The sequence below is a fragment of the Chaetodon trifascialis genome, chromosome 17 (assembly GCF_039877785.1).
Source record: "Chaetodon trifascialis isolate fChaTrf1 chromosome 17, fChaTrf1.hap1, whole genome shotgun sequence".
Lineage (NCBI taxonomy): Eukaryota > Metazoa > Chordata > Actinopteri > Chaetodontiformes > Chaetodontidae > Chaetodon > Chaetodon trifascialis.
The window spans coordinates 9,432,768-9,455,437 of record NC_092072.1 but is presented as its reverse complement, the minus strand read 5'-3'; the positions used below and the strand labels follow the sequence as shown (position 1 = coordinate 9,455,437).

General features: G+C 41.9%; 2 protein-coding genes and 1 non-coding gene across 9 annotated transcripts in view; 2 read left to right on the top strand and 1 right to left on the bottom strand.

The window, feature by feature from the left end:
* The first annotated feature begins 126 nt into the window (after positions 1-126).
* On the top strand, positions 127-2,520 carry rplp1 (ribosomal protein lateral stalk subunit P1). The gene is made up of 4 exons (XM_070984801.1): positions 127-330; positions 1,270-1,344; positions 2,036-2,147; positions 2,393-2,520. Exons 1-4 carry the CDS (start codon positions 259-261, stop codon positions 2,473-2,475), a joined length of 342 nt encoding a protein of 113 aa, XP_070840902.1. The 5' UTR covers positions 127-258; the 3' UTR covers positions 2,476-2,520.
* Positions 2,521-3,164: 644 nt separating this feature from the next.
* On the top strand, positions 3,165-3,237 carry trnav-cac (transfer RNA valine (anticodon CAC)). Its single transcript has one exon. It is a non-coding gene; the product is annotated as a tRNA-Val (tRNA).
* A 975-nt stretch (positions 3,238-4,212) lies between these two features.
* Positions 4,213-22,670, bottom strand: part of ptk2aa (protein tyrosine kinase 2aa) — a 56,905-nt gene continuing 38,447 nt past the window's right edge. For 5 of the 7 annotated variants that reach the window (XM_070984367.1, XM_070984368.1, XM_070984365.1 and 2 more), the window contains 20 exons: positions 21,169-21,225; positions 20,268-20,288; positions 18,554-18,651; positions 18,078-18,162; positions 17,797-17,897; positions 17,481-17,596; positions 17,066-17,166; positions 16,574-16,663; positions 16,142-16,346; positions 15,254-15,365; positions 15,078-15,152; positions 13,253-13,360; positions 12,923-13,027; positions 9,450-9,512; positions 8,896-8,935; positions 8,439-8,542; positions 6,857-7,012; positions 6,617-6,697; positions 6,260-6,345; positions 4,213-6,165 (listed from right to left, as the gene is read on the bottom strand). In XM_070984367.1, the coding sequence (XP_070840468.1) occupies positions 6,051-6,165; positions 6,260-6,345; positions 6,617-6,697; positions 6,857-7,012; positions 8,439-8,542; positions 8,896-8,935; positions 9,450-9,512; positions 12,923-13,027; positions 13,253-13,360; positions 15,078-15,152; positions 15,254-15,365; positions 16,142-16,346; positions 16,574-16,663; positions 17,066-17,166; positions 17,481-17,596; positions 17,797-17,897; positions 18,078-18,162; positions 18,554-18,651; positions 20,268-20,288; positions 21,169-21,225 (1,919 nt within the window). In that variant the 3' untranslated portion in view covers positions 4,213-6,050. The remainder of the gene's footprint in view (positions 6,166-6,259; positions 6,346-6,616; positions 6,698-6,856; positions 7,013-8,438; positions 8,543-8,895; positions 8,936-9,449; positions 9,513-12,922; positions 13,028-13,252; positions 13,361-15,077; positions 15,153-15,253; positions 15,366-16,141; positions 16,347-16,573; positions 16,664-17,065; positions 17,167-17,480; positions 17,597-17,796; positions 17,898-18,077; positions 18,163-18,553; positions 18,652-20,267; positions 20,289-21,168; positions 21,226-22,670) is intronic. The other 2 variants (XM_070984363.1, XM_070984364.1) reach the window with 1 other exon arrangement.

The window sequence follows — 22,670 nt, the reverse complement described above, 5'->3', positions numbered from 1 at the left end:
CTGTAACTGTATGAAATTGAGCAGAAAGATGTGGAGTACGTCTGTCGTCACTTTGTGTACGTCCTGACGTTCCAGTAACGCATCTCTACGCACAGTATATATATCAAGATCCCGCCCTCTGTCTTTCCTTTTCCGGTGTAGGAAGTTAACGTGCCTAAGGTGCTTGGTTCTTCATCCGAAGCTAAGGCCCTCAATCCGGCGACTAGCACCCTCAAATTTAGGCATCCAACGCTATAAATATAAAACACAACATCTACAATGGCCTCTGTGTCCGAGCTCGCCTGCATTTACTCCGCTCTGATCCTCCACGACGATGAAGTCACCGTCACCGTAAGTGTGCCGGGCTACAACCGGCAACTGAGCTGATACTTAGACTTGCGGTCATATTTCGCTTGCAATGAAAACACAAAATTATAAACCTGAGAGAATAACAACTCCACTGACAAACAGCGATAGTAATGTATCTGCCAAAATATGTTACGGTGTTAAAGCGTCCAATCAGTCTCATCTTTCGGGCAAAAATGGCGGCATGCGTGTTGCTAGCTATCATAAGGCCACGTTTATGTACCAGCTCACCTCTTGTCTGCGTTGTGACTATGATGGGTTAAATGTGTATGATGTGATTGAAGTTGTTGTCAGTCGCCACATGTCTTAAACACAGAGAGCTGAAATTGTAGACAAGTGTTTGACAGGTGCTAGCCAATGCTATGCTAATTTATCTCCTCAACTATACACCATGTTTTTCTTGTCCGAAGGTTAACACAGCGGAAAGTGGACTAGTTATCTACTACTTATAACCACACTAGTGAATGTCTGCCTTCTTTAATTCATCATGAAGCTCTCATTATTTGTCTGACGTTATTCAGAAACACCTGATACACGTGGATGCTGGATGCTCATGAATAGGATGTGCAAACCGCAGCATAACTCAGGACCACATGTGAGATAATGTGATGATCCTAATGTGGTAGTAATGAACACCTAAGGCAGATAAATTTATAATCACAGTGAAGAAAATGGCAGCAAATCCTCACATTTAGAATAAGAGGAACCAGTTAATATAGCAAAACAGCTATTCAGCCTCCCTCTCATCAAACAAGCATAACTACCTCGTTACTTGACATATGTGGAAAAATAAGACAAATTCATGTGAAACAGTAAAAGAAAACTTGCCCTGCTCCTGACTTATAATGTGTGTGCTGATAAGTTGCATCAAGCCTGTACTAGTTACTTACGGATGCTGTAGTAATCACTGTTTTGTGTCTGTAGGAGGACAAGCTGAATGCTCTGATCAAGGCTGCTGGAGTCGTCGTGGAGCCCTTCTGGCCAAGTCTGTTTGCCAAGGTGAGAGAAAACACACACACACACACACACACACACACTTTGTCAACACATAGTTGTTATTACTTCTCTAAAATCTGGAGTATATTCTCTTATCCTCCACTGTTTGGTCATCTTGGGCTCTGTGGCTTTCTTTTGCTGTCACATGCAACCAGAGATGTTAGTCATGTCTGAGAGAATTAATCCGTTTTAGCCTCAGCTGCTGAAGCTGTTGCCCCCGCGACCCGAACCCGGATAAGCGGCTGAAGATGAGGATGAGCCTCAGTTGTATAAATACAGGAAGAAATTCTGAATTAGGTGCAACATTAAAAGTATTCCTAATCCAGTATTGATCGCATATATTGCACAGTAAAGTGAAGTTGAAAGTTTAGAGAGGCTGTTTCTGGCATAGCATGTTGTGAAGTGAGCAATCACTAGTCGCTGTTTGTGTTGCTGACGGTTTATGTCAATGAAAATGACAAACACTAGTAGGTAAAACACTAATGGGTTTGTGTAAAGGATTTGACTGACAGGATTTCAAATTTGTACTGCTCGGCTTAAGTTGTCAACACAAATTTAAAGTCCAGTCCAACTTGCGCTGCATAAGAATAATAGTGTTACACCTAATTATGTCGGTTTGTGCATCACTTCACAGTGTAAGCCCTATACATGTGAATGAAGTGGCTCTTAACCTGTGAATGTTGTCATTTTGTAGGCTCTTACCAGCGTTGACATCGGCAGTCTGATCTGCAACGTTGGAGCCGGAGGTGGAGCTCCAGCTGGAGCTGCCGCTGCTGGAGCTGCTGCTGCTGCTGGTGACGCCCCAGGTAACTACACAGATAGGCTTAATCATCAAATACTAGATACTTCAGTGTTCGTGTTACAGCACTAAAAGGATATATGTAATGTAATGATGTGAATAATATTAGTCTCATTATCTAATAGTGCCTCTCAAAGACTGGACTCAATTGATCTTGGTTCTTGTCGTAGTCTCTGAGTTTGACTGTAGAGGCTATATTGAGCAGCCTGCATCTTGGACTTTAACCATAACCTTTCTCATTTACCCCTACAGCCAAGGAGGAGGAGAAGAAAGAGGAGAAGAAGGAAGAGTCTGAGGAGTCCGATGATGACATGGGCTTCGGTCTCTTTGATTAAAACAGTTGTTTTTGTAAGAAAACACAATAAAACTACAAAAATGAACGTGGCTTTCTCTGACTCTTTGTTCTCCCACATGATGTAGACTCTGTTACTGACACAAACATCCCCTGTCACTACTAAGACATTTAACTGTTTCCAGTAACAGACTTGACATTACAGGAGTCTGTGACAATGAACCCTGAACTTAAGTGGACATCAGCCAAGTGCAATTTTTTGTGTGTAGCAGCAAATAACAGTCAGGCGTAAGTGGTGGATAGTAATAGTTGTGTTTTGTCAGGATTTCTTCTGTGAGCCTGATTGGAAAAATGTTTCATGCCAGTAGCTACTATATTCCACCATTTGTAAGGCACAGTGAGGACAGCAAAGTAAGTGGACGAGTTGTAAAATAAGCAAAGAGTTAGTGTAATGTATCCTTAGAGTAAATGCTGTCAGCTCCATAAAACAAGAATAGGGTCTTTGGACCATCTGGACAGTGAAGGATTTTTCTACATAATTGAGGAGGCTTTCCCAGGACAATTTTAGATGAGGATTTTTCATTTTTGCAACGAATGATAAAACTCGTCTTTAAAGTCTTGCAAAGTGCAAACCCTGTCGGCCTACAATAAAACGTGCTGCTTAAAGTAAAATTCAACAATCTTCACATCTCAACAATAAGGGTAACATCCCACCAAAAGTCTCCATCATCAGTTTCCGTAGTGTAGTGGTTATCACGTTCGCCTCACACGCGAAAGGTCCCCGGTTCGAAACCGGGCGGAAACACATTTATGCACTTTTGACCGCTTCAAACGCTTTTAGTCAAAAGCTTCAGAAAGAGCCTATGAGTTTTATCAGACTACAATTCTGAAGTTGAACTTTGACGCTCAACAGTCTAGTTAAGGTGTTAAGGCCGACCATAAACTGTGCAGTCGTGTTTTAGTCTGTTTTCATAAATATTTATGGTTCCCCGGCACTTTGGGTTAAACATCGAAGGGGCTGAGAGTTCATCCCATTTCAGAAAGTCCAGGGGTGGAGTACATAGCACACACACGATATCATGTTTTACAACATAGGGAATTACCAAATACCCGACAAGTTTTCAAATCAACCATGTCCTGACCCATTCAGACCACCCTCCCGTTAGCTAATTTACCTCATTTTAGCCAAATGCTAGCAAACTACCAAAACCAGCTAACGTTAGTTAACAGTTCAACAGCAAACAAAAAATATTTAGTTATTGGACTTGTGAGTGTTTAGGCCGTTACAGTAGCATACCTGCTTTTGGACGGAGGTTTTCTTTCTTTTTGCTTGTTGACCCTACCCGTCAACAATCTTAAATTGTTGTTTCGCCACTTCCTTAATTTCTGCTCTTGCTGCTCGACACGTCTAACCGTGAACCGAAGAACAGCGAGTGGCGAGTCTGGGTTGGGCGCAACCAAGTTTTCTGCAGGGGAGGGTTGGTCAGATTGAAACGTTTGTTGTTGTTGTTTGTTTTTTTTTGGTGTTGTTGTTTATTTTCTGATTTAAATATATAAAATAATGCACAATTTATTAATTTTGTATTAAAATAACTACTGTCCATCAAGAGATTTACGCCTATGATCCCCGGTGAGTAAATCTAAACTGTATCCTGCATTTAAACCACTTGAAATTGGTGGTTTGACACCTTCTAATACACACATCACATACAATATTAGCCAGAGAGCATGAGATTAGGGACAGACACACTTAAAAGAATCAGACTCACGTATTATTTCTTTAATGATAACAGTGTTTTATTTGCTTGTTTTAGCAACTGTACATGTGACTCCTTCCTGAGAATACTGCTCACCTCAGGGGAGAGGGACCAGTGGAATGGAGAGAGAATCAGAGAGGGAGGAGAGGAAGATGGAGCTGAAGGGAGGGGTGGTAAGACGGGGAGAAAAAGTAGAAATATGGAGGTGACACAGCAGGAGAAGAGAGGGAATAAAAGGTATAAATAACTCCAGTGGAGGGAGGTAGAAAGACAGGGAAGGAAAACAGGAGGACTGGTGGAGGAGTGATTAAGAGCAAATGCTGCTGGACAAGTTAGATAATAAATTGCACGGAAAGGCCTGTGCTTCATGCTGTCCACCAACCCGTACTGTAGTTTTTTTGGGTGTGTATCTGCCTGTTTTTTTTCAGTATGTAGGTATGCAGCCATAAAACAAGTGATGATGAAAGGGCCAATTATCTTTCAGTCCAGTTAGATGTAAATTAAAGTGCAGCTGTAATTCACCTGCTAATGAATTCTACTCTGATCATGAACTAGAACTTCTGGAAAAATAAGTCCCAAAATATTTAATTCCTGGATCGACCAAACTGAAGGAAATTCGTTAAAGAGGGTGTAACTGAAAACCTGCACTGCATCTTGTTCAGTGAACATTTATGAGAAGATAAATAGGACAGGAGGAATTCACAACATGACAGATGCAACAACACAAAAGAAAGCAATTATGTAACCAACATGATTTTTACATTTTTGAAGAAACTGATAACAGGTGAGTTGCAGCGAGAATTGTTCTTGAATTATTGGGTGAACCAATTTCGGAGCATTCTGAGTGTAATGTTCCTTTTTAGTCAATTGCAGGTCATTTGGCACAGGTTTAGCTCCTCCATTGTAGCTCAAATCCACCCTTCCTCCACCTCTCTCCCTTCACTTCCCCCCTCGTTCATCCCTCTCCCTTATTCACTAACAATTCATGCCTCAGAAACGTGTTAAAAATATAGCTTCTTTGTATATTTACTATGCAAGTTAACTTAAAAAAGTGGCCTGTGACATTTAATTTGTTCTTCACAATTCAGCTTTTCATATTTAATTTTTCATGCCATCCCTTGATGCCTGAGATAAAGAGATCTAGAGAGGAGAAGATGAGAAACACAGATGAAAATATGACATTTATGAGGAGCTGTAAATCTATAACTTTTGCCCATACAATTCTCGAGAGGAAGACTGAAAAACTGACATATAGAGACATACTGTAAGAGTCAAGGCTGAAAATAGTAATTATAATAATTAATAATGATATAAAAGAATGTTTTAACAACATTATCATATCATCTTCATCATCCTCCTCATCCTGGCTCTTCAGTTCCAGTTGTTACATCCTGCATACGTGGAGTGTGTGTTAGTCGTGTTCATGTGACAGATTCCGGTGCGTCCATTCACCAAAATATCTTTGCAGTCCTTCAAGCGAGCCTCTTAAACCTTTGTTTGATTCACGGAAAGATTTAAAAAGTAGTAACAGCTGATTCTTTAAAAACTCACCTTTGAGGATATACGTGATGGGGGAGGAGAAGAGCGTTTCTCTGGATACAAAAGCAAATAATGCAACAAGAGTACAAAACGACACGATATTGACCAAAACTTGACCGTCGCCAGAGAGAAAAAGGAAAGCGATGAATGTTTGAGGGAGCTGATTGTTTCAGTCACGTCTGCTGTCCATCAGTTCATTTTGTCCTCCGTCCGTAACTGATATCCATCCAAATGTTCTCCTCTCTGTGACTGGCTAAGAGCTACTGCACCCTCCGTCTCCACAGCAACGGAAACTGGCGGCCGCCGGCCCCCTTCGACTTAATTAAATCCTGATCATCTTGAGTCGTGATTGGTCGATGACATCCAGCAGGTTCTTGGCGTCGACAGCGAGGGCGTGAGCTGCCATTAGCATGTGTTTCTTGTAGTCCTTCTGTAAACTGAAAAGAACACAGAAAACATTTGCCGTGTCACCCCTGCTGTGAAATAAGTCGTAAGCCATGGCTATCAGTGATGAAGGGTATGTTCACCCACCTCGTCATGACGTACTGCTGGGCCAGTTTCATCTTTGATATTAACTCGGCCAGATCTGAATTCAACAACTTCTGGGCCATCTCAATCTGCGGTGACATAAACAAAATGTCAATACGACAATTTCCAAAGAGGAAGAAGGAGAATGCCATAATGTCTTTAATGCATTATATGTGCATTAAATATATGAAATCTTGCGCAGCATATGTGTGTTATATATGTCTCCATATATAAAAACGAGCATATGTCTAATGAACTGCACAGAAACAACACAGAAATTTGAATACTAGAGTCATCACCATCAGGATTTTCCCAGTGATTTTACCTTTAGTGTAGAACTGTGTGTGTGTACATATTTACCTCTCTGTGTGTGCTGGCTGGCAGCACAGGAAGTGTCTCGTCCACCGTTGCTAGCAGAGTCCTCAGTGCCAGACCCACCTCCTGACAAACACACACACATTGTGCCATCAGTCTTCAGTACAAATATGCACTCTTAAACCTGCTGCTGATGACGGATCTTCAGCGTGTGTCTCGAAACATTAGAATAACTGTTGCATTAGAACACTTGAAGCTAACATGATGTTTAGGTACCGATCCTACCTTGACCATCGGGACGTACTCCTCTGGGGCTGCAGGCTGAATCCTATTGGACATCTCAATCACAGCTTTCACCAATCCTGTCACGTTCTCATACACTTTGTCATTAGAACGATCCAAGTTGGCGGTGGGGGGCGGGCTGATCTCCTGAGGCTGCAACTGGACCGGTGAAAAGTAGGATGAGTTACAGTGAGCCAGTGAAAACAACATTCTTGTAATATAATTACGTAAATCTTTAAAATAGAAACTGTATTACAATTTATATTTAAAAGCTGCAAGGGTCAATGTAGGAGACTGTAGTTAGCCAGACACAACACTAGGAGGCAGTATCTGACTAGATTTACACACCCTCTCCCTCTCTCACACGCACACACACGAGCCTCGGGTTGTTATTTCTGCCTACATGCATTTCTACCTATTGCACACACCACATACTTTTCTACAATGACAGAGCAGTGTGTAGGTTGTTAGTACAGTGTGATGACAGGACACACAGGGTCAGTTGTCTACAACAGACTCAAAGTTCAACCTGCATTAAGCACATGTTTTTACACAGCTGTTAAATGATTTAGCGTAATGTGATGAAAGGGTGAAGCTCTGTGTACCCGCTGACTGTTCACAGTTTGTTTTTGTCTTTCTGGCCCCCAGTGGTCAGAAATCCCTTAATGCAGGTTTAATCAATGTTCACAAAACTTCTTTTAAATGGTGTGCTGCAGACACCAATGTGGCTGCTTAATTAAAGCACGGCTGAAGTGATATGGAGGCCACCCCTTTAATGAGAAAGAGCTCAGCAGAGAGCTTGATTCAAATGAAGAATCTCTTCACAGCGTCACTTCTTCGGAGGAACAACATCAAATTAATATACATTTTGGGTGGATGCTTCTTCTAAGATCAAACTATTACCTACATTACTTTAACTGTAACATCTAAAGATGCAATGGAAGCCATGAAGTGACTACAGTTCAGAGAGCTTCAGAAAGCTCCCCGTGCTAATAATGGTAACTATAAGCTAACTAGCTCTACAATGATGACAGACACACACACACAAAGATCATCTTACCCTCCACGGCTATTGGGAGGTTTAGGCGATGGGAGAGGGGTGTGGTTGGGTGGAAGGGGGTTTGACAGAAAGGAGGTTGTAGGGGATTGGGGTGTGCAGGTCATGAAGGGATGGGAAGGGGTTTGACAGGTTGATCAGTGGATAGATGGAGGCAGGATAACAGGTCAGAAATGCAGGAGAAGGAGCAACAAGGGAAACAAAAAGAATGAATGCATGGATGTTAATGACAGGGGGGGGAGGAGGAGCAAAGGGGGAGAGAAGAGGGACAGCACATTAGGCCAAAGCCAACCACAGCATGCATCCCATCAATGCCAAACAGCGCTGACGATCAACACAATAAAATACAGAAGGGCCAGACTTCCATGAATGAAAGAGGCTAAATGAGAGCAGAGGTTTAATCAGCTGCTTCTGATCGTTTTTACGCTGGGGAATAAATCCTGTATTTCTGGAAGATTAACTGTTCACAGCTCTGATGTGTTTTGTCCTTTTTTTTAGGTTTTAGCATATGTATGTGTGTATATATACCTTGACCCCCTCATTGTAGCTGTCTACCGGGCTGAGACTGGCCAGGTTGCCTGGGTGACCAGGAGCTCCAGGGCGGGGCGGTTTCTTAGGAGGAGCCACATGTTCTGAAAAGAAAAGGAATATAATAGCACCATATGTAGTATGCTAACGTGCTAACTAATCCCAGTGTCATCAGTATGGAGTGTGTTAGCATTGCTAGGATTATGGGAATAGAGTATGGAGAAAGTATGAAACAGGTACTTTATGTTGGCATGCAGCAGTGGAAAGTATGTGACTACATACATTTACTCAAGTACTATACCTAAACACAGTTTTAAGGTTTTTGTACTTTTTGTACTTAAGTTTTTCCATTCAAAGCTACTTTGAACTTCTACTCTTCTACATTTCAGTTAAGTATTGTACTTTTTGCATCTATACTGATCCTAATTTAACATGATCAGTTTATGAGTTCTCTCACCTGGTTTCCCTACAGGCTGGTAGATATGTTGGCTTCCACCCTGAGCAGAGACAAACACAGACACAGCAGGTTAATGGTATGCAAACTTTCATGTCTTCATGATCACTGAAGGCGACAAACTTCTTGAATAAGAGGCAAAAAGTTAACGTAATACTGATTTCACATTTCCCAAGAGCAAAGTCTCGACTCAGCTACAATTACAGCTGATACAGTGTGGAGATGATAAGGTTAATGTCTTCGCTTTAGGACACTGTAACTCACATTTACAGTAAAATGGGACTGTGCAGTGCTTCTGGGTTTATAGTTCCCATGAGCCCTCTGTGGTCATGTGGTTGGTGTGTAGGCAGTACCCTCTCTGGCACTCACACAGAAATACTTTCTTTCTCCCAGACTCTGCATTTCCTCTCTCTGTCTGTCGGTCTGTCTGTCTGACTGAATACTCTTCCTCTGCCTCACTCTTCTTCTTCTCATTTCTTAATCTGTCTCTAACTAACTAACTCACTACCAGCCCTTTGTCAATGTAAGTGTAAACAAACACACACACAGTGACTCACCGGTGCTTGTAGTGTGCCGTCCTCTCTGTCAATGCTTCCTCTGCTGTTTCTGGACTCTGTCTTCTGCAGGTAAGAGACAGAAAGACACATTTAATGAAGATATTTGAAATAAATATACACCACAAATAAGCATCCCTTTTGCAGAAGTTTCCATTACTGTAAAATTAATTTCAAAATAAGTAACACAAGGATACCAAAAGTCACCACTGACTTCTGCAGGTTGCAGAAATAACAACAGCCATAGCTATGCTCTCCTGACCAAACACCACATTTCAACAGAAAAATGCATTATCAACCAACTCAAGCATTTGGCACAAGTTAAATTCCACCGGTATGACCTGCAGTGGTTTGTGATTTTTCCATCACCATCATCTTCATGACAGCCTGCTTGTCTACAGGAAGCAGCAACATTACAAAATAATGTCCACATTTGCACCACTAAAACCAAGCATGACTCCAGACTCCCTCTCTCTTTCCGTTTCAGTACCGTTTTGGTGAAGCACGCCTTGAAGAGATGCATCCTGGGAGAACAGAGGTCGAAGAAGACGGGAGGAGGAAAGCAGAGGGTGGAGGCCATCGAAAGAAGGGCGGAGATAGGGACAGAAAGTATGAGAGATGGAAGCGGAGACAAACTTTAAGACATGGAGAGAGAAGGACTGATAAAGGGAAGGACGGAGAGAGCAGAGAGACTGGGAGACAGAGAGGAAACTAAGGATGTAGAAGATGGTGCAGAGACTGAGAGAAATGCACTGAGGAGGACAGAAAAAGTGAGTCAGAGAAGAATGGAGGGGGAGGAGAGGACAGACAGAGGAAGAGAGAAAGTTTTTCCAGAGGAGGAAAAGCTCCACTGAGCCACAGAGACAAAATCCTGGAGAGAAAAGATCCAAACGCCTCACTCTCCTCTCTGTTCCTCTCCCTCAGTCTGTTTCTCCCTCCCACTTTTTCCATCTCTCTGCATCTCCCTCTGTTTCTCCTCTCTCTGTCTCTCTCTCCCTGATGGGTGACTCCTTGTTCGTTCCACCCTCTCCATGGCTCTTGCCAATCCCACTTCCTTTCTCCCTCCTCCTGTTCCTCCTCACAAACTTCCATCTCTTTCTTTTCAGGCCTAACGTTCCTGCTCTCTTCTGGTTTTTGCTTTAATTCTCCTTCATTCTCCTGTTGATCCTCTTTTCAAGTTCATTTGCATATTTCACAGGTACAACTTACTTCTGCACTTCAGACAGTACTCTGTGATGGTAGCAGAAGTTCTGAGATCTTCCACTTGAGTAAAAGTATTAATACCTCAATGTAAAAATACTGTACTACAAGTGAAAATCCTGAAATTTTACTTTGGTACAAATGCTCAGTGTTGTACTCATTGAGCAGCAGATTGTATTATATCTATATGTCTAATAATACTGCACTATCATGACTGATGCATTGTTATGTAATCACCATTTAAAGCTCATTCCAACTACTTTATATGCTGTTGGGTAGTTTCTAGTAATGTATCGAAACTAATACAATTAGTAGTTTATAGCTTTATCATTTGCTTTGAAATAGAAAGTACAATGAGTCCCTCTGAAATTTAGAGAAGTATGAAGTAACATGTACTGACAATACTCATGGATTCTCAACTCGTCATGTTATGGTACTCCATAGCAGCATGCTTTTTGTGCTGTTGTCAGTGCACTAAACAGTGATGGAGGGCTCAGTCAACACACAGTAGGCTACAGCTGCACAGAGCTACATAAACCGCACTGCCTTAAACAATAAATGTCTGTGGTTAACTCAATGTCACAACTGATTGTCAGTGAGCGCATAGTTCCCTCTATTTTCAAATGCTTGAACTGTGACATTATGAGATTAAAACAAGATTAACTCTGAATTCACCGCAGTGACTTTCTTGTTTGCATGAACTGAACTTGTGGTTTTACAATGGCGGTGCATCAGGGGGGAATGGAAAACAGTCCCTGGGCAGCAGTTGCACATTAGTTCCTCTGCGACGTATCAAGTGTCAGGAATGTGGCTGTCTGTATACTGATGGAAGAAGCCATCAAGTATCGGGATTTTATTCTTCCCTGTCAAGGAATCTCCCTTTCACTTGCAAATTTCCATGAGGGTCCAAAGTCAGGGCCATAAAACTGCTATGTGCTATAATGTGCTATTTGGTGACTTAAGTCAGGAAAAAAAAACAAGTCCAGTGGTTACTAAATAACAAATAAGGTATTCAGTCTGCGAGGTCTGTCGTGAGAGATTTCCTGTTCTGTGAAGCCATAAATGTGTCTTGCGAGTATGGCAAGCTGACCAGATTCATCAGCAAGATCAATGACAGATGAAGAGAGGCGACATCACTCCCCATCCCTCATCACTCATCTCAGTGGATTTCTCTCTTTCTGCCTTTCAGCTCTCCCACACCTGGCTCAAAAACAAACAGCCCATCAAGGCAAGAGGAGAAGCAATCTGACCCACAGAGAGAAGAAAAACAGACTTGTTTTGAAAAGCGGTGATTTGGCTCCTTACGGGGGATGTTTCACTGGCTGATGAGATAAATCAAATGCAACTGAGCCAGTTCAGAGATCTGACAAAGATATTCTGCAGCTCATCTGGAAACAGCAAAACACATGAAGATGCTGCGCTAAGTGGAAAAAGAGCAGACCAGCTACATTATTTTATCTTTACACCTAAGTATCTGTTTTGTCTATGTTGATTCGTCCTGTCAACCATGACGACTGTGGGTTATGACACTTTTTCAACATCCAGGGGTTTGGATTACTCCTATTTTAGATTTCCTTTCTTATTTGTGTGCATGCTTTTAGGTTTAATGTTTGTTCTTAAATGCCGCGCTGTAAGCTTGGTTTTGCAATTTAATATTTCAGCATCGATTGCATTAGTAGCACCACAATCTTATCTATAATGACAGAAAACTGCCTTTGCATGAGCATAGTATTCAGGTTATTAGATAATAAGCTATTGCACTTAGATTTCTTGAATCTCCTTGCAAGACGATAACAAAACAGCCACTGCTTCCTCAGCGTACAGCAACACTGAATAAACAGCATCCCACAGCCTCACACACATGAACAAACCAGCATGTGCTGGTTGCGAAGCAGCTAACGCTAGTTAGCCTTAATGGCTAATTGAGGGGGCAACTTTCTGTATTTACTTTAAGTTGGACATGGAGACAAGTGAGTGAAGTTATTTCAGTAAAGCTGAAAGTTCATTTGGAAAACTTTGTGGGATTCTGCTGGTTAGCCTGAAAAAAAAAATGTTATTTGTGGGGTAGTGTTTCCCGAAATCTCTACAACAGAGGTGGTGAGTGCAAAGTGTAAGACTGACCCACAGACACTGAAGGACCTGGTTGAAAAATACTGGAATTTCCCTTTCAGTGTCCGTTTGTTACTGGAAGTGATGTTTTGCTAATAACGTGGCAATAGTCCAGGGACAAAAACTGAAAACAGGAGCTTAGACTGTATATAAATGTTGTGAAATACCATGAAGCTCTCCTCCTGCTCCAGCCACCGCTGGTCGTCCTCCATCTGCTGCTGCTGCATCATCAGCCTCTCCTCCATCAGAGCATGGCCTACACATCCACCGTCCTGTAGAGGACATGTGTGCTTCAATGTCAGCTGGTTGTTTCACATTACGTCACATTATAAAAATAATTCAGAACTTGTTTATCTGGACTTATGTCTTTTTCAGGACAGCAACATGATCACCTCAGTCATCTTTATATGCTGGCCACTGAAGGACTGACAGTTATATTACTTAGCTATCATCCTCAGACTGTATTCAGGGACATTTTTATGTGAATGTGCACGCACCTCCATGTTCGGGCTCCACAGTGCAGTGTGTTCAGGTCTGTGTTGATTCCAGGAGTCAGTTGGTGGATAGCTGCCTCCCACTCCTCCTACACCACCGTGGGCTGACGGCTGGAGGTGGACAGAAAGCGAAGCACAGGCAGAGGCGCAGAGAAGGTAGGAAGTGGTTAATAATGATAAAAAATATATTTTTATGTACATTTTGATAACACAAGACTAAATTCTTAAGCTTTATGTGTATATGAACAATATTCAAACACACCACCTGATCAAGCAAAGACTCCCCCTGTTTCCCTTCATTTGGTATAAAATGTAACCATAAATTTCGGTTAGCGGTTAGTTACTGACATTAAAAATAAAGGGTGGCTTTGGAGAAAACAGAACTGGGCGAAACACTTGAGGGTTACAGAATGTGAACTGACTGATATTTCCTCTCTGAATCAGAGTGAATAATCAAGGAATCAAAATCAATCAATAACAACAAGACCTGATTTGTCACAAAGCCTCAAAGAATCATGGGAGTTCTGGCAGAGCACTTCAGCTGCTCTCAGTTCGATGTATAACACATGCTACCAAAATATATAGATGCTCTTCTCACTTGAAAGCACTTAAAATGATACATTCCTTATAAGGACGAGAGAAAGAGCAGCTCATTGCCATAAGAGCTGGAGAGTGGCTTTGATTTGTGAGTGTGTGTGTGTGTGTGTGTGTGTGTGTGTGTGTGTGTGGCTTTTAGCACGACAGGAAATGCCTGCTGTCTGCTCGGTTTATGAGGAGAGGAATAACTGCACTGAAAGTCTCTCTCGTTTTCTCTTCCTCCGCATTTCTCTTTCTGACGGTGACACATGCAGCACACGCCTGCTGACCACCAACACGCCGAGTTCACCGGTTTGACCTTCACTGTGACCACAGCGCTCAACCTGGACGTGTCAGAGTCCGAGATCATTTTGATAGGCAAAAGCAAGATATATGGAACCTGATAAACGACATTACGCTGTCTTTATTAGCCACTGTCAGTTCACATGAAGCAAAATGTTTTGCTTATAAAGAGAAAAACAGAACGCTTTGCACATACAGTAGCTTGTACTGCACAGCTGGAGGGGAACTGCAGGATGAACGTGAAATCTATTTTTACCAAGGAGTACAGAGGACTCATAGAGAGCTTCGTCACACGGTGCAACAATAATCACCTCAAGCTCAATATAAGCAGAACCAATGAGGCTGCTTCACATGCATCTTCAACCTGGCAGCACAGATGATCTATACAATCACCAGTTTCAAGGTGATTCGTGTCACCAATTCAGTATCTGACCAAATGTGAAATATAGTCACAATCTGACCTTCTGTTCCTCAGTTATGGTGCTGACCTTTTGGATGTAAACTGTCACCACTTCATCCTTTTATCTTCTGAGGCATTTGTCATAATTAGCATGTAACTTCTTGAGTTATGGCCAAAATTGTGACCTTTGACCGGCAAAATCTAATCAGGTCATCCTTGAGTCCATGTGCAGGTTTGCAGCAAATTTGAAGAAATTCCCTCAAAGTATTCCTGAAATACTGAGTTCATGAGAACGGGAACACATGATTGTATAAAGTGTATTACTACACGGGCAGTTCCAGTTCATTTGCAAATGATTGCATTTTGTTTTCATTTAGGTTTTACACAGAGTCCCCACTTTTTGAGAATCAGGGTTGTAAAATGTCTGGGAGGCAGAGGAAAACACTGGTGCAGCCACGGTGGATGAGAAGGAACAGAGGAGCACAGTTTCCTCACAGCAGGAGCTGTGTGCGTTTGCGTGTATTCTGCACGTGTGTGTGTTTGCTGTACCGGGAAGTGGTTGAGTTGGGGGCTGGAGAAGAAGCCTTCACTGGAACGAGGACTGGGGTAACCTGGTCGACTGGGCTGCAGACAGAAAGATAACAGTTTGCTTGTTTGTCAGCCAGGACAAACACTGTTACTGAAATACAGTGTAATGAGAGAGAAGCGAGTTCATTCAGACTTACTTTAGGCGGCGCTTCATCAGACCCTCCAGAGTCCCAGGACACGGTGACTTGTCTCCTCATCTCCATTCGTAGTCTCTCCTCTTGTTGAAGCTTCTCTTCCTCGAGTATGGTGCTGCAAAAGTTATACGCAAAGGAGGAGATCCTTTAGAAGTACTAATACAACACTTTAAATACTCATTTACGAGTAAAAGTCCTGCATTGAAAATGTGACAAAGATAAAAGAAGTGTAATCAAAATGCATTTAAAGCATTAAAAGTGCTCAATACAGAAAAACAGCTGCTGTGAGTGTTCTACTATGTATGATATATTATATCATTAGATCAACAACAATGTAATAATTACAGTGACGTTAAAAGTACAATATTTCCCTCTGAATTGTAGTGGAGTAGAAGAATAAAGTGACTTGAGAAGAAAAGACTCTTGTACCAAAAGGAGAAAAATTCCTCCAACATGTTTATATTTCTCAGTACAGGAAAAATAAACCAAACAGGTCATTTTTTGAGGAAAAGTGGGGAAAACTAGCTGCATCATCTCTGCGTGGTGGAAATTCAATCCAAAGGAAAATTCTTCTTCTTCATTTGGAGAAAAACTAGCTCTAAAAATACAAAATGATAGAGGCTACTGTGATTTTCTTGATGGGAAATCCACTAAAGGTGTCAGGATTGAGGCTGAACAGTAAAGACAAAAGAAAAGAATCTAAGTGACGTAGATTCATCAAACTAAAACAAAGCGCTCCTTTACATTGAGCAACCTGAATTTTCATTTTACCACCAGGATTTGCATTACTTTCATCATTTATCAAATTACCTTTAATACAACAATGATATAAAATAAAATAAATGCATTACACACGCAGGCACGAACTGACAAAACAAAGCGTTTCATCACCTGAGTTGTGTTTTGAGTTCGGTGAATCGCGGTCGCTTGCTGGGGTCATATGACCAACATTTGGTCATCAAACTGTAGAGTGTGGGCGGGCACTGAGGAGGCATAGCCAATCGCTCGCCGTTCTCTATTCTGCCAATCACGTCGTTGTTCTTCACCCCCTGGAAAGGCTTGATGCCGTACATCAAGATCTCCCACATGCACACGCCTACAGAGGGAGGAGGAGGAGCAAATGTTGGACACAGTGTTGTAGTGAAGGACTGTTTCTCAGATGATGTCCCGTAATTATATAAGTCCTGTAACAGCAACTAACACGACACACACACACACACACACACACACACACACACACACACACACACACACACACACACACACACACACACACACACACACACACACACACACACACACACACAAATGATCATAACTCACCAAACATCCAGACATCAGAGGCAGAGGTGAATCTTCTGAAGTTGATGGATTCAGGAGCCATCCATTTGATGGGGAGTTTACCTTTGGAAGCTGAGACAAAGACAAACACGGATACTTCAAAAGTACAGAATGATTTTTTTTTTAAACTACATTAAATTTGTCATTTGGTTTCTGGTGAATTTTGCAAACATTCAGAGGGTTAGAGGCTTAAAGGAGACCGTTTTCATAACATGCCAACATGTGCAATAGGTTGCTTAAAATAAACTGCAGTACCCGATGTAACCTTTTGATGGTGGTAAAGTACTTAAAACCAGAAAAGTTGGTCACATACACTCAACTAGAAGTGTTACAGGGGCAACAAACTGGTCTCAGGTCACTGAAAACTGCCTTGGATGCATTTAAAATGTTAGTCACTCAATGTTCTGGGTCATAATATCACACAAAGCTTTGGTATGCATGTGTATTGGTTTTAGTGTCCTTGTGCGTCATTACCTTTGTAGTAGGAGCTGTCCTCCATGTATCGTGACAGTCCAAAGTCTCCCAGCATCACACAGTCGACTGAAGAGACCAACACATTGCGAGCTGCGATGTCCCTGTAAGTCAGTGTGGGCTGTCATTAGGCCTAAATCATACATGTTAATAGTCTTTCCTTAGATGCAAAATATCTATCAGAGAACATGAGGGAGGTACTGCAAAACACTACATGACAGTATCCTATCAATCTTCAATCAGCCCTGGGTAATTAGTTTGAACTTCTATATATCTGGCATGGTAACAATAACGTGAATCCATTACATGCAATCATATACCCACAGCTATTCCTCAGTCAGTCTATGTGATCTTGTGTGTGTGTGTGTGTGTGTGTGTGTGTGTGTGTGTGTGTGTGTGTGTGTGTGTGTGTGTGTACCTGTGCACAAAGCGTTTACTCTCCAGATATGCCAGTGCTGTGCTGAGCTGGTAGGCAAACAGAATGAGAGTGGCCAAGTCCAAGCTGTACTTCCTCACCTGAAGGAACGAACGTAACTGTAGACAGAGGGGATGGAGGTAATGACAGAGATGGGAGTGATGATCTTGCACTTATTTAAGAAAGTCAAAAAATGATTTTTAAGGCAGGCTTCTCCTGGACGACAACCTTCATGAGTTACACTCAATATTTACATGAGTACACTGACGAGAAGTGACACACTCTGCTCGACCTGTTGCCCGCACAGCCTCATTCATACCTCTCCCAGAGTACAGAGCTCCATGATGATCCACACGGGGTTTTCTGTGATCACTCCGATCAGCTTAACGATGTGCGGGTGGTCAAACTGACGCATCGTCACTGCAAGTGAAACAAACACACACATTGACGCATTAACATAAGTACTGAGTCATGGTTTGCGAATGCTTCAAGTTCTCACACACACACACACACACACACACACACACACACACACACACACACACACACACACACACACACACACACACACACACACACACACACACAGAGTGGACTTACATGCTTCTTGTAGGAACTTTTCTCTGACGCTGTCTGATGTACAGTTCTTACAGGTCTTAATGGCGACAGGTAGAGCTGGTTTGTCCTGCAGGTCAGCAGATCATGGATAATACAGTTAATTTATTTTGGTATCTATAGCATAGATTCTATTATTCTATGCACTGCGACAGACAAACCTGGAAAGCCCCCAACTGACACCTGAGTAAGATTTACTTTTCAAACTTTTCAAACTCAGTATGTTCAGTTTAGAGTAACATCATAAGCAGTAAGTAATCTGATCTTCATACTTGTTAGACTGCACACTTGAGAAAACACTGGTTTATTCTAACTAGATAACAGAGTAAACACCACACAGCAAAGGACATGACAGTCACTTTAGGTTTCTGTGACTGAAAACCAACAAGCATCTTGTATTCCATTCCCTTAAACATTAAACTATGCCCTCTTTGTGAGTGTGTGCGTGTATTTCCACGTACCGGGCTGTTATAGACTCCTTGGTGCACATCTCCAAACTGACCCTCTCCTATGCAGCGGCCTAACTCTATCCTGTCCCTCTGGATCTCATAATCCCGTGCTGAGAGAGAGGAGGAGAAAAGAAAAGAGAGGAACAAGTGTAAAGAGGTAAATAAGTACATTTATCTGGCTTTTTTCATGGAAACACTGGAAAGACCCATCACATTGACATGCTTCTCTCAGACCGCATGGATGAGGTTTACCAGGAGAAGATCACTTGGATATCAGGTAATTGTTTTAATTGCAGAAAAGTAAGTAAAAGATACTCGTAAGACACTTTAAAATTATTTTTGAAGTCCTTTTGATAAACCCCACCCACTGCAGATTAGACGAAATGAAACCATTAACAATATAGAAAAATAGCTTTTGAGCCAGGCTTGTACATTCAGATTACATACTCTTCTTCTAACACCTCTAACTAAACAAACCTGCACTTTGACATGCACACTGTCACACAAAATTACAAACCACCACCATACAGCAAGCAAACGGTAAGGTTCATAAAAATCTGTGTTTATCATTCCTGTTTATTCCTGTATGCTGACACAGTGACGAAGGGAAACATATAAACAAGCAGTTCTGAACAGGATCACTGACTGAGATAAAAAACCGGGAAAGCTCGTGCATGTCATCAACGGCTGGACCCAGAGCTTTTGAGTGGAATATTCAAAATCTTAATGATGCACTGGATCTGAAGTGTATTTGCAGTGTCTGCAGTAACTTTTTTACATGATGAAAGCTGATGGATTTGTAACTCACATCCACGTGCTTCAACGTTTTAACTTTGACGTTGAAAAAGCCACTTAACATTTCTACCGATGTCCGTTTTGCCAGCTGCAAACCAGCTGCAGTAAAAATGCACTAAACACTGAGTTCAACAGGTTTATGCAGGACAGTGATCATCAGGAACTTATCAGACCGTAGTTTACTCATCTGCTGGGCTAAACAAAATTCAGCTGTTTGACTCAACCGATCGATAAACAGTAAAATCACAAATGCCAACAGCGCAAACGAAACACATTCCACTGCAAGGAAATGCGCTGCAATCTATCCATACTGCAGTTTGCTGGCAAGAAACTCACGATTGCTTCAAAGAGAAAAAGTCCACAGATGACTGAGTGAAAAAAAACATATACGACCATGATAATAAATCATCAAATGAAAATCTCATAACCGACACGACGGCTAAATGAGAACCAAGCCAATAAACAACGCAAATACTGTGAGGTTGTTTGGCTCCAGAGGATTCTGATTCAACGATTAATGAAGCAACATCTTGCATTGTTTATGGATTGGCCCTCCCTTTCATTTCCAACACCAGACCCGAATGAACTGCATTCTACCAAACACCAACGACCACAAGTCAACAACAATCTGGATATTAGGAAACTTGAGTCTTTGCATTTTTCTTTGCCAGATACTGATGGAGACAGAAAACTGGTTTCTAACTACTGAAAAATGCTGTATAGCTGTTACTGATGTTAATCAACTGGCATTATTAGGCTTAAATGAACAAACTAGCTTGCAGGAAGATGCACTAATAAGTATTAATGAGGAAGGAAAATCTTTCCACGCAACGTAATCAAGTTCCTGGCAAAGAAAAATATCAACAAAAATATCAAATCTTAAGCCATTTTGGTGAAACAGAACAGGAGAGAGAGAGACAGGGAGTTTTACCTTCAACTACTCCATAGCTGACTGTGTTGGCGATGGGAGAAAGAGGAAGAAAGAGGGGTGAAGAGGGGGAGAGAGCCAGACAGCTGCTTTAAGATTGAAAATAGCTCAGATAACACACACAAACACACACACACATTTACAGATCCACTGCACTCTTAATCAGATGTTTAGTTAATAAATAAGTTAATGAATGAAAAACTGAGCTGATTCTTCCACAGTTAAAAGAGTAGATTCGCCATATCGCCATCAGACACAGGGAAGGAAAATATGTCTGCAGAAAGTCTGTTTAGAGGAAGTCGAAGAAAGACGGAGACCAAAAAAGCAAAAGAGACAAACAAATAAAACCAGACAGAGAAAGACAGAAAAAGACTGTGGGAGGAAAGGAGAACACAGTCCATTTTCAAAGCTGACCACGCAATCAAATACATGAAACATCCACATGGCCGAATCATCCACATCAAATGTATTGGAACAGAGGGCTAAAGCCACCATTACTTACAGGGCTGTAGCCAAGCTTACCAGCACATTCAGGGTTTTTATTTTAACTAACACAGGAATGAATCTGACAGATGTAATGTGAGTCCAACCAAGCGGAGCCACACAGTATGAGTTGTAGCCTCCCTGACCTCCAGCTGTTTACATAAGACGGTGAAACTGGCTTGAATTTGATTAGCCGCTACCTAACCAACTGGGGTTTTAATGCAACTTCTCTCATGTTCCCTGTGTGAGTGTGTTTCTTGGAAAAGACCCACACCATGCTCGGCCATTACACAGCAGAACCAAATGAATGTTTGCTTGAGCATTTGACAGAAGAATAACAGAAGAAATAACTATATTTTTTTAACTATATTTTTTGCTTGTAGATGTTAAGTGGAAGAGAAGATTGAAATATTTTACTTACTGGAGGGCATAGTGTATGTGTCCTCTTCATCAACTATCTCGGCATAGTCATCAGTCTCTGTAAGATTAGATAGACACAAACAGTGAAGAGAGAAATAAAATAAAAACACACACAGGCACAAATGCACACAATGGGAAAATCATGCACGTGTTGAGTTTACCGTGCGTCCACTACGGCACGAAGAAGGGTCACTGATGCAAACACAACACGTGTGCAGGAGAAACAAAACTGCACCAAAAAACTAAGAAATAAAGCGTGAAGCTGACTCAGAGTTTCGACAACTCCTGCACAAAGCAACACCCACGTAGCTCCTCTTTCCCTCTCTCTCTGCGCACACAAACACACACACATTTGGCGGAGAGTGTCAGCTGAGCATGTGTTGTGCATATCTGTCTGTGTGAGAGCAGCTGGCTGCAGGGAGTAACTGTGGTGGTGGAGGAGAGGAGGGGAGGCGAAGGAGAAGAGGCGAAGGAGAAAGAAAGGAGAGAATTCAACAGAGAAGAGATAGAACAGGAAAGAGAAACAAAAGGATCCAAGATAAGAGGGAGACGGTAAGAGGAAGAGAGCCACAGAGAGGAAGAGAGAGACATAATGGGTCTGGCTGTCATGTAAGCAGATGGGAGCGTTTAGGATCAAGTCTGTGCAGAATCAGACAGATAGGCAGAGAGAGGGAGAGAGAGAGGACAGAGCCAGGAGGAAAAAGAAAGGGAAAGATGGACTGAGCCTATCCTAACCAGATGGTGGTGTTTAAAATAAAATCAGTGTGCAGACTCAGCTGTTGGAAACAAGAGTCGAACATCTGCTGTCCTGAACGCTACCCTCACAGCTCTGCTCACGATTTGTCGGGCTCTGTGGGAACGCGTCCCTAAATTTATCAGAAATCCCTCTCTAAAGCCTGTGGCTGATTTTCTCAAGAAAAGCTCAGCCATCAAGAAAGTCAGCCATGTAGAATAAGCTGGGGAAAGCACTACTGGCTAGCAATTTAGCTGTTACTGTGAGGTTGAATAATAATAACAGCACTGGTTTTGGGAGACACGTGTACTTGCTTTCTTTCCAAGAGTTAGATGAGAAGATTGACAGCATTCTCATGTCTTTATGGTAAATATGAAGCTACAGCCAGGAGTTAGCTTAGCTTAGCATAAGGACTGGAACCAGGGAGAACAGCAACCCTTAGTTTGTCCAAAATGCCTACCAGCACCTCTAAAGTTCACTAACTATCATGTCATATCTTTATTTAATCAACCAGAACCAGGCTTGCCATTTCCCCATTTCCAGTCTTTATGCTAAGCTAGGCTAACCAGCGTCCGGCTCCAGCTCCATATTTAACACACAGACTTGAGAATGGTGTCAATCTTTTCATGTAACTCTCTTTGCAAACACAGTGAGTGGATTTCTCAAACTATTCCTTTAAGGTTATGTGAATGAAACAATGTAGGCTTTAAGATTATAACTTGCTCATATTACAACTATTACTTTCCCAGCACAACAGCCCACAGGAGAGG